The sequence below is a fragment of the Capra hircus genome, chromosome 10 (genome assembly GCF_001704415.2).
Source record: "Capra hircus breed San Clemente chromosome 10, ASM170441v1, whole genome shotgun sequence".
NCBI lineage: Eukaryota > Metazoa > Chordata > Mammalia > Artiodactyla > Bovidae > Capra > Capra hircus.
The window spans coordinates 49,408,546-49,425,384 of NC_030817.1; the positions used below are offsets into that span (position 1 = coordinate 49,408,546).

Here is a 16,839-nt window from a genome sequence, read left to right on the forward strand (position 1 = left end):
TAAACAAAGTTTTGCTGGAACACAAACTGGCCATCATTTACATACTGTCTATAGGTACTCTTAAGCTACAAGGAAGAGTTGGATAATTGTGATGACATGGTCAACAATTATTCACTATCTGACTCTACACAGAAGTCTACTGACCACTGTGCTAAAGCACTGCTTCTCAAAGGTTTGGTTTGCATATCTGAATTGTTTGTTCCCAATGAGAAATGAGGAGATTATGCAAAAACATAAACCAGTTATGTTACCAAGTACAATATTTATTTCAACTACTATTTTTTTTTTCATTGCTAGATTTTCTCAGTGAAGGATTTATAGTCTGGTACAGGTTCTTTTTCTCATAGTGGATAAGTATGAACAATTCATTGATCAGGTACTTTAAATACCACTACTATAAGCAGAAGTGGTATCTAATCAGGAGGAGGGACTACTCAGAGTTCACAAGGAATTACCATATCATTTAGAGACCTACTTTGGCACAGTGCTCCAGGTTTCTGCAGCATTAGGCGACAGGCTTGGCAATTATTTGAATCAGATTCAGAAAATGGTCCTTACATAGACTTTCTCATCTTCTTGCTCTTCTAAGGATTATGTTACTCCAAAAATCTTCTCTGCTATAGATTTATGTTTCAACAAGGTGAAGGATGACAGTTAATAAGTCTTTCTTTCCCCACCTTTTCTTATGAGCAGGAAATATAAAAATATTTACCCCCACCCCACAAATATTCAAGAAAATAAGTCAATAATTTATTTTGCCCATTTAGCCTCTTTAATTTACTGAGGAGATAGAAAACTGTATTAAATTATAATTCTCTTGAAGTAGAAGAATTTGTAAAGTAAATCTATTTTCTCTAAATATTAGCAGTTTCCCCTCTGTACTTTAAGTGTCAATTTAAAATAAATCATGCATCAATTAAAGAATACAGAATGGAATATACCGGTAGCTTTAACATGAAATTTCCTTGAACAATGTACAATTTCTAGAGGCGCCAAAGGTAATCTGACTCAAACAGCTTTCTGAAAAATAAAATTATTCAGGGACAGATTTTTATTGCAAATATTTACTCAAAAAACTACTATATACAGCAGAATTTTAATACCCATTTAAAACATTTAACAGTGAAACAAAATTTAAGAATTCAAAGCACATTTTAAGAAGTAAAAATGTAGCATTTTAAATAAAAGTTTATTAGTACTTCAAAGCAAACTACTCTTATTCATATTATTCATTTCTGTATCTATTATTTTCTATATGATTAAAAAAACTGAAAAAAATCAATTTAGCAGCCACCTTAAGGATAAATTAGGCTAAATATCCCAAACCAATTTTTTACATCCTGCTTTAGGTCCCATTTGAAGTTTCTATTTTACAGTTACAGAAAAAGTCACTTAAACATGGCTGAATTCATGCCAGTTTACTGCTTTACAAATATCTACATTAATCTGTACTTTGGTTTGGTTTCCAGACCATGTTTATGGTTCTATTTCTAAAGAAGATCATTAAAACAATATAAGCATAATAGCTGTAGGATTTTCAACAATGGATTTCTACTTTGTACAACTAGTTCATCAAGGGATTTCTCCACAGCATACACACTGACAAAAAGCACAAATATAAATTTTTATTTTAATAATTTCACTTTCACTGAAAGTTTAATTAAGGTAAGCTTACAGCCTGGCAGGCTAACACTTGTATGGAGGTACACAGATTCAAATATTCTGTTCACATGCTTCTGGCAGTCTGGAATGTTATATTATATTCAAAATAAAGTTTATGTTCATCCAAATTCTCATTAGATCAACTAATTTAGCATTCTAAACATGCTCCATTTACCAGAATCATATTCAAAATGAAGCTCTCATTAACAATGCCAATCAGCTATTATTTTAAATCAATTATTCCCAAAAGGCATGTGGTTTCCAAATCTCTTCCTTTAAGTTAATTGAAAAGGATGTACAGGTAATAAGGACTTTTAGCTTAGGACTGATGGAAATTTCAAAAGCTTCATTAACATAACTAATATTCTAATAATCAATTCATATTGATCACCAAGTTCCATGTCTTTGAAAACTACGAAATGAGACTTTTTCATTGCAAACTTAACTTTCATTAAATCTTACTCATGTTTTAAAAACTTCTTGGAAATTCATACTTAGTCATGCTATTAATGATGGATTGATTTAATAACCTAGGCTCAACATACAGTTAAAATATATGAATGACCTCCCTTATATTTTTCTATGTCTGCACTCTGCAACAACAGCACTGAGCTCACCTGATAGCACTGTTCCAAATGGTCTTACTGTTGGTACACTAAAACTTAGAATGCCTAGTTAATTTCAACTTCTTTCTTTTTCATCTACCAGGTCTCCTGTTGTCTCTGTTGTGCTAAGGCTATTTTCTCCAAGAATGTTATCTGTTTGATCAGACACTACAGCATCAGTCTTGGCTGAAGGATCACCACTACCCTTCTGAAGAATCTCTGTGGCTTCAAACTCAAGCACTTCTGATGGAGTCAAAGGTTCCAAATGAATACTGCCTTGCTCACTAACATCAGAACTAACAGATTCATGTTCATCTCTTTTTCTCAAAAACTGGTCAATACTAACATCACCAGATGTTAACCTCAAATCTTTGATATTCTTGGAAGAAAATCTAGCTCCACCAGCATTGCGATCCTCAATCTGATCACATGCAATGAAGTTTTCTGAACTTTGGCACATCTTCAACTCTGTTTCCTGACATAAGTTCTCTACTTGTTTTTCCTTTTCCACTTTATCTGCATCAATAGCTGAATCATAACCGAAGATATTCTTTGAGCCAGTTTCCTGATCTTCAAGACAGTTATCATTTTCTTTATCTGAAACGGACACGTCTTCTTCACTTTTTGTTGTTGATGAGCCTTCAAATAAATGCACATCACATCCATTTTTTATTTCCTCTGAAGAAGCTTCATCTTGTTTACTGAAAAAATAAAGCTACTTATTACCTATTTATTTATAATACAATGTATTTGAATACTTACTTTCAAAGTAAAGACATTTTCTGAAAAATAAAAAACGGCGCACTTGCCCACCAAAAACAGCAAAAATTCAAAGTCCCCAGTCCTTGCCATGATGTTACAATTTAGGAAGTGGCCATTTTCTTAGGCAGCAGAGTGAACTCCACAGTCACATATTCAAAGGAGTCCTGGGGAGTTAATTCACTAGTTTTGGTCCTAGTTATCATTACTTTACCTGTTCATACTCACTTGATTTTAGTTAAAATATGAGTGTGCTTATTAACTCATAAGAGTACTTTAAATAAGGAATGATTGTGGGAAAAATCCTATTTTCTTTTTCTTTGATTTACATGTCCTCTTACGGTTAGCATGTTTTTCCTAAGCAAAATCAAGTGAGCATTCACAAAGATTTTACTAATTTTGCAACAGCCTAACTTAGAAAAACATGAACACATGTCTAAGAAATATATAAATATAAAACATGAATATCTATAGGTTTATGTGTATACATGTCTCTGTATATATACAGAAATACATAAGTAAGATGTGTTACGCTGATGTGTTAACAGAAACTATTCAGTGAATATAATTTCCTATGCTATATAGTAGAACTCTGTTGTTTATCTATTTTATATATAATAACATATATATGTTAATCCCAAATTCCTAATTTATCCTTCCTCCACCCTCTTTCCCCTTTGGTAACCATAGTTTGTTTTCAATGTCTGCAAGCCTAGAAACAGATTTCCAAGATGGTCTCAGGTCCCTTATATAAATGTAACAATGCTTATTTTACCAAAAAGAAATTTAATGATTACATTTATCTTATTTCTTACATTAATTGACCTGGAATTTAGACTTTTTTGTAATGAAGTACCCATCTATCAAAGCAATGTTATCACAAAGTCATCTATTATTTACTAAATTATATTTGTAAGGCTGTTTCTCTGCTATTTATTTTGTTCTGATGTGTCTTTAGACTATTACAAGCCAATACCATCCAGTTTTAACAACTATAAATTAACATTGCACTTCATTATCTAATAGGTCAAATCACCTATATTCTACTACTCTTCTCCCTAAATTAGTAGTTTGAAGAAGTAAAAGATATTTGTACATGGATGCTCATTAAAACAATGTTTAAAATAGTGAATACAGAAACAACGTAATATCTAACACAGCTATGATTTTTTAAATTATGGTATTAATAAATAGAAAAATATGAATCCTACTTGAAACACACTAATTTCCAAATCAAATCCAATTTGGATTTTCAACTAAGTGCTCATTAACCATAATTTGGAAAAAATGACCTATCATGTAAGTTATTAATAAATTATTTTGTATCTCAGTAAATTTTTTCTTTAAAATCTTCTAAATTGTACATCTCTCATTGTTATTTTTGTGAATTAACTATTTTATGCATTAGATTTTGTAATGACATGTTATGGGTATATAACAATGGTTCTGCTGCCTTAATTAATACTTTGATTAATTTCTCATACTTTGCTCATTTTCTTGGGTCTTACAGGTCAATTACATCATCTCAAAAAGTTATAATAGTTCCCTCATTTAAATTAGTAAAATTCTTATTTTTGTTCAGATCTTACTGAACTAATTATAATTTACAGAAAATGTTAAATAATATAGATGTATCTAGTCTTTTTCCCAAGTCCTTAGTTGAATTCTGTTAACTTTTTTCATCCAGAATTCTAGGAAAAATGCTAGATAAAGAAAGGGCTAGATAATTGTCCTGGTCAAGTCTAAGAAACATCTTCAAAAGGTCTTACTCCAAAATTTTCTTTATAGAGGCAACAGATTGATTAATCTCATCAAGTTAACAAGCAGACTATGGTAAAACACACAGCATAAAGACAGAAATGGGGAAAGTACTTAATTAAAAGACAAAATCATCTTTAACTGGAATAAAGTTCTAATTAGAATATTGGATTCTCTTTTGCTAAAAAATAGTGAAATCTTGTGTTCTAAGTGTTCTACTCAAGAATTAAATTAAAAAAAAAAACACTGAATTTTGAAACTTTTATGTTGAGATCCTACCACAAAAGTAACTTATAGCTTTTAAAAAATACTTTAAAAATAAGATTTTAAAACTATTTGGAATAATTGTCACCATCTTATAACCTGCAGCATCTTGTAACTATTTTCATTTAACAGAGGCAATTGCAATCCATTACCATTTTATTTACTTGTACTCTAAAAAAATTAACAACTTATAAAATGTATTCTACATATTTAAAAGGCTTCAAAACTAAGGATCTGTAGTATATTTCTATTAAAATTTCAAACTTTGATTTTAATTGAAAGTCATTACTAAAAGGAACACCATATATAAAATTTAAATAGCCCTTTCCCAAATAACTGAAATAATATACAGCTCAAATATCATTTTATATACACAAATTTCAAGAGATTCAGCTTTTCCTAATATTTACCTTTCAGAATTTGATGTTTCTGTTTCTCCTTCAGCCAAATTAGATCTTGTAATTTCCTGAAATGATTAATAACATTTTTCTTTTATATTCAAAACAAAGTTTATATTTAAATTATAAGTTTATATTCAAAACTAAGTACTACTTTAATTATATTAAACTTTCTAGATAAAAAGAACTTAAGTGTGCTGCTCAGTATTCCAAAGAAAGAGAAAAAACAATTTCTTAAAGTATGTTTTAGAATAACTCTTAAAACTAAAGACAGGATTTCAAAAATTGTTTTTTAAAAAACTCATAAGAATTTCAATGTACCAAGTTTTTGAATCAAAGATATGAAACAGTTACCCAGTTATAACAATACCTGCTTTCCTTAGATTCTTCTAAGTATGAACCATAATTGTATTACTTGATTAGAAAATTAGTAAAGCACACCTTGAATTTGAATAAGTCTCATTTGCAGTATTTTATACACACATATTAAAAACAGGTACTTAGGTAAAACATTTATGAAACTATGATTTTATATTTGGAGCCATGGTAACCCTTCCATTGTCAAACCAAGTAATATTAAATAATATACAAATAAAATATTTTGATTATTTCAAATGTTTTTTGGGGAGGAAAGAATACAATAAAATCTCAGTAAGAAAGAGGCAAGCTTAACAGTTTATAACAACTACAAATTATTGAGACTTTATGATGCATGAAGTAGTATATTAAGAACTTTACATTCACTGTCTCATTTAATCTTCATTATTAGATATTATAAACTCCATTTCTACAAATGAGAATAAAGACTGTGTGGGTTAAGCATCAATAGAAAACCCAAGGCAAAACCACAGTTAAGTGGTGAAGCGTCAAATCTAGGTCCAACTTTTAGTCACTAAGAGTGATTGATTCAAGTCTGTGAAAGTGATCATGGTATATTAATCACATACATGTATTTCCCCGCTCTCCAAAAACACTACTAAAAAGAGGGCAAGGAAATAAAACAATTTCCACTCATAAAGACCAAGAAAGCATCAAAGCATACTAACTGTCAAAGAGATTTCAACAAATTTGTAGATGGAAAGTAGCTGGAGGAATGGAAATTAACTTCACAGTGTAGAGGAAGTGATAACTAAACATTTAAACAGGGGAGTGCAAGGAAAAGAGAATAAGTTTTCCCAGAGAAGTTAAGAGATATGGTATTTGGAGAAATTCAGTACCATAGTTAATACATAAAAGGTAAAAATAAAGAATGAATACTGCTGAGAAATCTAAATACTCTTTCCCCAACTCACACAACAGGTACCTATTCTTTCCTCTACTGCTTAAGCCAAAGGCCAAGTCTCTGAACTGGAGACTGTCTAGGGACTTGTTAACACCGGGAATGGCAAAGGGCAGGTATGAGGTACCGAAAGAAAACAGAAAAATTTAGTAAAGGTCCATAAACTGAATAAAGTGATCCTCATTTATCTCTCTGCCTGGCTCCCAGAATGCTAGCAGCCAGAGGAACCACTCATCACTCCACCAACCCCAGTTGGAATCTAGGAGATTCCTCTTTGAAGAAAATTATCAGCCTCAAAGACTTTGAGAGCATCCTCCCCACCAAATAATAAGTCACCTCAGCATCTGATTTCCCTATGCTGAAGTCTAAAAAACTGCCAAGCAGACTGAGCATGTCATACAGCACAGTAATCCATGAAGCAACCTTCACAACATAATCCATGTCAGCAGTTCTCCAAGTTGGTTCACAGACATATGGGGCCTCCAAGACACTTTTAGGAGGCATGTGAGGTTAAAATTCTTGGTACTAAGCAGTAATGAGTAAAAAAGCTGACATTTTAACATAAATCAAGGCACTGACATTGAACCAGTCACTGTATTCTCCACTGGCATATACCAGCAGTAAAATTAATTTTACTAAATGTCAACCCTTGAGTACATGTCTTTTGAATAGTCTGTGTAATGAAATACCAAGCATGCATAAAGTACTGCTGCTGCACACTAAAAACACTTGGGTCTGTGATTTAGTTGCAAGATGAACTTGGCCAAATTTTTTTTCATGGAACATCATTTTTATTTTTAAAGAATGACTGTCAAACTATGAATATTTAGACCCGAGTATTCAGAAGGCATTTTCTCCAGAACTGACAAAATGAGTATGTCACATTAAAGTAAACAATCAAACAGTGTTTGTTGCCAGGAATAAAATTCAAGAAAAGTTTAAATCTTAGGATAACTTGCATCTACTTTTCATGAGATAAATGCTAATACTAATGAATGTGATTACCTGATTTGTAATATGAAACATGGCAAAACTTGGAAGATCTACGTGACTTGTGAACCAATATATTCTAAATGACTAATGAACAATGTTATAAAATCACATACGGATAAAAGATCCAAACAAAGTGCAAGCCTGACTAGTAGATTTTAATGAACTACAGAGTACAAAATGTTCAGTGATAGATCAGATTCCACACTGCAACAAAGTTTTAAGAAAATTTCCACATGTCTAATTTTGATGTCATAAAAAAATATCACAATTATCTGAGAAGATTATTAAAGTACTGATTGAAGCTGGGTATTCTTCATATATTTCAATCAAAATATACCACAACAGACTGAATGCAGAAACACAAGAATCTAGTTTCCTTCTGCTTAACAAGACATTAAACAGACAAGCTAAAGTGTAGAACAATTTATTCTAAATAAATTTCCTTTTGTTTGCAAACAGTTATTTTTCAGGAAAATATTTATATATTTTAAGTAACAATATTTTAAAAATTTCATATTTTTATTTTCTAGTACCATAAACCAATAAATTTTAGGAGTACTAACGGGAATAGATAAATAAAATAGGAATGTACCCTGTGGCATGCTACAATGTACAACCTGTCCCTGTACAAACATAGGGTTTTTGATAATCTTTTTTACGCTTTAATTTTTAACATGAATGAACATTCAAGGTGTAGACATCCTTTACATTACACAGATTAAAATAAACGAGAATAAAGAAAGAGGCTAGGAGATATCAGAGACTTTGCTGGAAACAAAATAAACATATATGCTATATATATTCAATATTCCTGGAGGTATGATATATTATTATATCCATTAAACAATAACAAAAAAACTGAAAACTGAAGAACAAATAAAAAACTAAAGAGCAATTCAAAATAAATATATGGCAACTAAAATAAGTAATTAAGTTTAGAAAATCTTTTTTGAAAGACCAAATGAAAAGACAAAAAGATGGAAGGCAAGAAAATGCCATACAATCAGAGAAGCTGATGCAGGAAATAGCTGTCATCAATAGGAGTTTCCAAAAAAAAAAAAGAGAGAGAACAGAGAAGAAAATAAAAGTGAAAATTTACCAAAGAAATAAAACAAGAAAATTTCCCCCAAACATAAATATCTAAGATTACAAAGCTTATCAAATTTCTACCATAATGAAAGAAAAAAGGATGGGTGAACATATGAAATTTTCAAAACACTTGAGATAAACATTAAAGTTGCCAAAGAACAAAATAATATAAACACCAAGTGGACCAAAAATGGCATCAGACATAATGAAAACAATACTTTCAAAAATGCATAGGAAAAATGTGTTCTATGAATTCAGCCAAACCATTAATACCATTATAATAAATACAGTTATAAATTTACACGAAGTGAAAAAAGATGCAACCTTTCTGTAGAAATTGTTAAAGGACATATTTCATCACAATAAGGAGTAAAACAATAACAGAAGGACTCACAGTTCAGGAAACAGGACATCCAACACAACAAAGTGGCAAAGTAAAATCTTGATCAACAAACTACGCATCAAGCTTAGAGAGTAACTAGTTTAAACTAAAGCCGACAGAAGAGATCTCCAGATCCTCCAACAATTTTTTTGGATATGTGTGAACATTCTGAAAAAATACTTCCAGATACTGAACAAACTGCAGCATTTAAAAAACAGTATTAGGTGCACAGAAGAGTAAACAAATCAGTAAAAATATAATTTTACCCCAGAAAAAACAAAATAAAGTATAGGAAAGAAAATTATCGTACACTTCCTAGCTCAGTATAGTGGTACCAAAAATTGTGATGTTGGGATTCCCTGGTGGCTCTGTGGTAAAGAATTAGCCTGCCAATGCAGGAGAACCCACTTCAATTCCTGGGTCGGGAAGATCCGCTAGAGAAGGGATAGGCTACCCACCCCAGGATTCTTGGGCTTCCCTTGTAGCTCAGCTGGTAAAGAATCAGCCTGCAGTGCAGGAGACCTGGGTTTGATCTCTGGGTTGGGAAGATCCCCTGGAGAAGGGAAAGGCTAGCCACTCCAGTATTCTGGCCTGGAGAATCCCATGGACTGTATAGGTCATGGACTTGCAAAGAGTCAGACACGACTGAGCAACTTTCACTCACTCAAGTGCACAAGATCTCCAATCTCTTCACATCATCATCATCATTTGTCTTCTGGTTCTGGAGATTTTGTGGGGTTTTTATGTTTCTTTTTCTAAAAAGTAACCAGTCTAATGGGTGTGAAATGGTACCTCACTGTAGTTTTGATTTGTATTTATCTAATAATTAGTGGCATTGCACATCTTTTTATGTGCAACCTTTTATTGGCCACTGAGAAACCTTTGAAAAAAACGTCTGTTCAAGTCCTTTATGCATATTTTAATTGGGTGGTTTTTGTAGTTATTGTATTTATGAATTATCTATATATTCTGGATATTAATCTCTTATCAGATATATGATTTGCAAATATTTCCTCGGATTCTATGGGTTGCCTTTTTATTCTCCAGATAGAATATTTGATGCACAAATTTTTAAAAATATAAATTTAATTGGAGGCTAATTACTTTACAATATTGTATTGGTTTTGCCATACATCAACATGAATCTGCCAGGAGTATACATGTGTTCCCCATCCTGAACCCCACTCCCACCTCCCTCCCCATCCCATCCCTCTGGGTCATCCCAGTGCACCAGACCCAAGCATCCTGTATCATGCATCAAACCTGGACTGGCGATTTGTTTCACATATATTATACGTTTCAATGCCATTCTCCCAAATCATCCCACCCTCACCCTCTGCCACAGAGTCCAAAAGACTGTTCTATACATCTGTGTCTCTCTTGCTGTCTCACATACAGGTTATCGTTACCATCTTTCTAAATTCCATATATATCCGTTAGTATACTGTATTGGTGTTCTTCTTTCTGGCTTACTTCTCTGTATAATAGGCTCCAGTTTCATCCACCTCATTAGAACTGATTCAAATGTATTCTTTTTAATGGCTGAGTAATACTCCATTGTGTATATGTACCACAGCTTTCTTAGCCATTCGTCTGATGGACATCTAGGTTGCTTCCATGTCCTGGCTATTATAAACAGTGCTGCGATGAACATTGGGGTACACATGTCTCTTTCAATTCTGGTTTTCTCAGTGTGTATGCCCAGCAGTGGGATTGCTGGGTCATATGGCAGTTCTAGTTCCAGTTTTTTTAAGGAATTTCCACACTGTTCTCCACAGTGGCTGTACTAGTTTGCATTCCCACCAACAGTGTAAGAGGGTTCCCTTTTCTCCACACCCTCTCCAGCATTTATTGCTTGCAGACTTTTGGATCACAGCCATTTTGACTGGTGTGAAATGGTACCTCATTGTGGTTTTGATCTGATGCAAAAATTTTTAATTTGTACAATTTTCTTTCATTACCTGTGCCTTGGTGCAATAACCAAAAACTCACTGCCAATTTCAGCATCATGAAGCTTTTGTCCTTTGTTTTATTCTAAGAGTTTTATCATTTCAGGTATTACACTTAATCCCCTCATCAATTTTGAGTTAATGTTTGTATATAGTGTTTGTGTATAGTGCTGGGTCAAAGTCCAACTTAATTCTTTGCATGTGAATATCCAGTTTTGCCCGCATCATTTATTAAACAGACTGTCCTTTCTTCATTGGTCTTAGCATCCTTATAAAATCATTTGACCCTATATATAAAGGTTTATCTCAAGGCTCTTTATTCTATTCCACTGGTCTATGAGTCTGTCTTAATGCCACACTGTTTTGTTTATAGCAGCTTCATTGTAAATTTCAAAATCAGGATGTTTGACTGCTGCTTTTTGCTTTTTCAAAGTTGTTTTGACTATTTGAAGTTCCTTGAGTTTCCATATACATTTTAGGATGAGTTTTTCTATTCCTGCAAAAAAAAAAAAATCTTCGGGATTTCTGTAAGGATTGCAATGAATCTGTAGATTGCTTTGAATAGTACTGGTGTTTTAACAATATTAAGTTTTTCAATTCATGAACATGGGTTGTCTTTCCATTTATAGCTTCTCTAATTTCTTTCAACAAGGTTTTATAGTTTCTTTGTAGAAGTCTTTTACCTCTTTGGTAAGTTAATTCCTGAGTACTTTATTTTTTTATGCTATTGCAAATTGTTTTGTACTTTCCTTTTTAGATTGTTCATTTCTTGTGTATAGAAATACAATCAATTTTTGTGTGTTGACTCTGTATCCTACTATTTGGCTGAATTAACTTTAATTCTAATACAGTTTTTGTGTGGAATCCTTAGGGTTTTCTATATCTAAAATGATACCATCTGCCAACATAGATAATTTTACTTCTTTTCCAGTTTGGATGCTTTTTCTTTTTCTTGACTAACTGCTCTTTCCAGTACTATGTTGGAAAGAAGTAGTGAAAGTGGCTATCTTGCCTTCTTCTCGATCTTAAGAATTAAATCTTTTAAGTCTTTTACAATTGAGTATGATGTTTGCTGTGGGGATTTTCTTATATGGCTTTATTATGTTGTGGTAGTTTCCTTCTATTCCTAGGTTGCTGAGCATTTTTATTATTCAAGTGTGTTGAATTTTGTCAAACACAATTTGTGCACCAATTGAGGTAATAATGTGGCTTTTATTGCTTTCTTTCATTGATTTGGCTTATTACATTGATCATTTTCATATATTGAACCACTCCTGCATTTCAGGAATGAATCCCATTTGCTCATGGTATATAATCCTTTTAATATGTGGTTGAATTTTGTTTACTAGAACTTTGTTGAGGATATTTGCATCAATGTTCATAAGGAATTTGGTCTAGTTTTCTTTCTTGTAGTGTCTTTTTCTGGCTTTGGTATCAGGGTAATGCTGGCCTCGTAGAATGAGTTTAGAACTATTTCTTCCACTTCAATCCTTGGAAAAGTGTAAAAGAAGAGGTGTTAGTTCTTATTTAGATGTTTTTTAGAATTCACTAAAGAAGTTGTCAGGTCAAGAGGTTTTGTTAGATTTTTGATTACTGATTCACTCTAGTTATGTGCCTATTCTGGTTTTCTATTTCTTTATGATTAGTCTTGCTGTTTCGAGTTTCTAGCAACTTGTCCATTTCATGTAGGTTATCCAATTCACTGGCATACGGTTCACAGTACTCTATCATTTTTGTTTCTATAGAAACAGTTCTACTGTCCCAACTTTCATTTCTGATTTTAGTAAATCTTCTCTTTTTAATTATTTATGGCTAAAGGCTTCTCAATTCCATTGGTCTTTGCAATAAGCCAATTTTTCTCTATTGCTTTTCTATTCTCTATTTCATTTATTTCCACACTAATCTTATTTCTTTCCTTCTGCTAGCTCTGGGTTTAGTTTGCCTTTTTTTTTTTTTTTTTAGTTCCTTAAGTTGTATAGTTAGGTTGTTGCTTTGAGATCTCTCATTTTTTAATGTAAGGATTTACAACCATATATTTCTCCTTCAGTATCACTTCCACTGAATTTTTAAAGTTTTAGTTATGTTGTGTTTTTGCTTGCATTCTTAGATCTAAGTATTTTCTAACTTCCCTTGTGATTTCTTCTTTAATCCACTGGTTGTTTTAAAGTGTGTTAATTTCTATGATCTGATGAATTTTTCATTTTCCCTTTTATTATTGATCCCTGATATTGTCCTGATGTGATCAGAGAAGATACTTTGTATGACATCTATATTTTAAAATTCACTGATGCTTACTTTGTGGCTTACTATATGGTCTATCCTGGAAAATGTCCCATGTGCACTTGACAAGAAAGTATATTCTGTCATTGCTGGGTACAGTGTTCTGTGTATGTATGCAAAATCTAACAGATTTATTAATAAACTTCCTAGTTCCCTACTTATGTCTGATTATTCTATCAATTATTGGAAGTAGGTTAGTGAAGTCTCCAACTATGACTGCAAAATAGTCTATTTCTCCCTTCAACTCTATGAATTTTTCCTTCATATAAATTGATGGTCCATTATTAGGTGTGTAAATATTCATAACTGTTATATTTTCTTGCAGTATTAAACTTTTTATTAATATAAAATGTCTCTCCTTTTCTCTTATAAGCTTTTTTGATTGAAAGTCTATTTTAATAGTCTGCTATTAGTAAAGCCATCCATGCTCTTTTGGTTACTATTTGCATGGACTATTTTTCATCCTTTCACTTTTACCTTGTGTCTTTGAATTTCAAGTGAGTCTCTTGTACACAGCATGTAGTTGGATCATGTGTTTTTATCCACTCTGCTAACCTCATCTTTTGATTGGGAAGTTTAATTCATTTACATTCAGATTAATTATTGATAAGGAGGGACTTATCTGTCATTGGGCTATTTGTTTTCTATATATCTTACAACTTGTTTGGCTCTCATTTCTTGCATTATGGACCAGTTTTCTGTTTAACTGATTTTCTGTAGTGAAATGTTTAAGTTCTTTTCTCATTTCCCCTTGTGTATATTTTACAGCTGTTTTCATTGTTACTTCTGAGGATTATGTTTAACATCCTAAAGTTATAACTCTCCAATACAAATTCATACCCACTAACTTCAATAAGATATCAATACAAAAACTCTTGTTCCTTTATAGTTCCATGCCCATTCCTTTGGTCAATGTCACAAAATTACAACTTTATTCATTATTTACCTAGATATAAACTAAATGCATTAGTACCCTAACTTATGTAGGAAACAAAATTTGGAGTTGCAGACCAGAGTTAGAGAAATATTTGGTCTTACACTAATTGTTTTTATTAAATTAATTCATCTCTTAACCCACGTAAGAAAACAAAAAGTATTAGGTACAACTACAAATCACTGTTACAAAGTACTAGTTTTAAAACTGCCCATGCACTTACCTTTATTGAGATACTTATTTTGCTACAGAGCTGAGTTTCATGTACTGCTGTTTTGTCTCACCATGGAGAATTCCCTGAGCACTTCTGGTAGGGCAGATCTAGTGGTCAAGAACTCTTAGTTTTACGTGACAATGTCTTAATTTCTAACTTCTGAGGGATAGTACTGTGGGATATAGAATTCTTGATAAGTTTTTTTCTTTGTAGTGGTTTGAATATCTCAACCCGCTGCCTGCTGACTTCCAACATTCCTGATTAGAAGTCTGTAGATAATATTATTAAGAATGCCTTGTATGTGATGATTCATTTCTCTTTCCTGCTTTCAAGATTCTTGCTTTACCTTTTGGAATTTAATTATAATATATCTCAGTGTGGGTCTCTTCGAATTCACCTTACTTGGAATTCTGTGTGTTTCCTGAATGGTTATATTCATGTATTTCATCAAATTTGGGAAGTCTGCAATCTCTTTTTCTTCAAATAGTCTCTCGGACCCTTTCTCTCTCTTTCCCTTCTGAGATTCTCATCATGTCCACACTGCTCTGCTCCATGGTGGCCTATACCTCCCTTAGGCTCTGTTCACTTTTCTCCAAGCTGTTTCCTTTCTGTTCCTCAAACTCAATAACTTTTACTGTCTTAACTTCAAAGTTTTTTGATTGTTCTCTTCTCAAATCTGCCTTTGAATACTCTAGTGAATTTTTCAACTTCAGTTATTGCACTTTTCATCTCCAGAATTTCCTTTTAGGTTTTCTATCCCTTTACTTATATTTCCATTTTGTTCATATACTATATTCTTGACTTTCACCACCTTTCTTTTGTTCTCTGGGCATCTTTATGACAGTTGTTTTAAAGTCTTTGTCTAGTATATCTGCCACATGTCTTTTTCAAAAGTTTCTGTTGAAATTTTTCTCTTGAATGGGCCATTCTTGCCTGTTTCTTTGTACGCCTTGTGATTGTTTCTTGAACACTGGAGTGTTGAACTCTGAGTCTAATAATGTAGTAACTCTGAGAATCAGATTCTCCCCCTAGCCCAGCATTTTCTGGTTTTATTTTAAAAATTTTTATTGTTGTAGGCTATCTCTGTTTCCAAATCAGCCTGAGGTGTAAACTTGAGGTCTTCTCATGTCTTTTCTGAGCGTTTCCCTTGGGATATACAATCACTTTCTAATTTTACCCACATATACAGTTGATTTTGAATGTTCTAGTCACATTTATTGACTAGGACAATAATGTGTTAGGACAATCCCCAAACACATTATTGACCAGGGGATTTTTGCAGAAACTAATGCTGGTGGCGGGCAATTTGTTTTGAAAGTGAATGTTGAAACACTTTGGTCAATAAGGTTCAGGTAATAAAAGATATATTAATATGTCACTGTTCAATAAGTTGTTAATATCTGGCTCCTGAAAGGGGGAAAAGAGAAAAATGAAGGAAGAAAAAGGGCTTTGTGCACTTAAATCCCTTGGAAGTCACTTCAGCTGGAGGGGAAGGTGCTTGCAAGAAAGGGAGGAGGTGCAGAAATACTGAGCCCACTTCCTTGTCTTCAAAACTGTGTTAAGAAGCTGCAATCAATGATAACAGCACAGATTCCCAGTACCTGGAGGACAAGGTCTTTTTTGCCCACTCTAGATCCCATAAGTTGTGTGCAAGCTGCTCTAGGAACATGGGCACAGTCGCCTGCCATATGGTTGCTACAGTGTTAAGTGCTTAAATTGATGGAAGTTAACTGAAATTCACTCTCCAAGTCTTCTGAAAGTTACAAGCTTTCAACAGACTGAAGAGTTTCAAAAAGTTATATCAGATAGATTCAGCCTGTGCAATTGCTGTCTAGGTGGGAAGCCAGATCCCTAGTGCTTCCTACTGTGCCATCTTCTCAGAATCCTCCTCTCTGTATAGTTTAAAAGTTTTTCCCCACAGAACACTTATGTAGTTGAAAAGTGCTGAAAACTTGAAAAGTAAGTATATTAAACTCAAATAGTAGTTTAAGTTTAAACATTTTATTCCAACAAAAACCAGAATTTGTTCCTATTTTACTTTACTGGTTTTAGTGGAAGCAAGCACATCAATAATATTTTCAAAATCTAATTTTTTCTTATCTTGTTTTCAGATAAGTAAACTATCATATTTGGCAATTTCTCTTGATCAAATGACAATTTTAAATAATTTAAAATTAGCTTACTGAAACTTCTTTTTACCGTGACTGTGGCATTGTTTTAAAATCTGGGTATCACTTTGTTAATCAGTTTTAGAAGACACAAATATAGTGCTT

General features: G+C 32.7%; 1 protein-coding gene across 6 annotated transcripts in view; it reads right to left on the reverse strand.

Moving 5' to 3' along the window:
- ZNF280D (zinc finger protein 280D) overlaps positions 243-16,839 on the reverse strand; it is a 128,045-nt gene continuing 111,448 nt past the window's right edge. For all 6 annotated transcript variants that reach the window (XM_018054249.1, XM_018054251.1, XM_018054253.1 and 3 more), the window contains 2 exons: positions 5,459-5,514; positions 243-2,968 (listed from right to left, as the gene is read on the reverse strand). In XM_018054249.1, the coding sequence (XP_017909738.1) occupies positions 2,344-2,968; positions 5,459-5,514 (681 nt within the window). In that variant the 3' untranslated portion in view covers positions 243-2,343. The remainder of the gene's footprint in view (positions 2,969-5,458; positions 5,515-16,839) is intronic.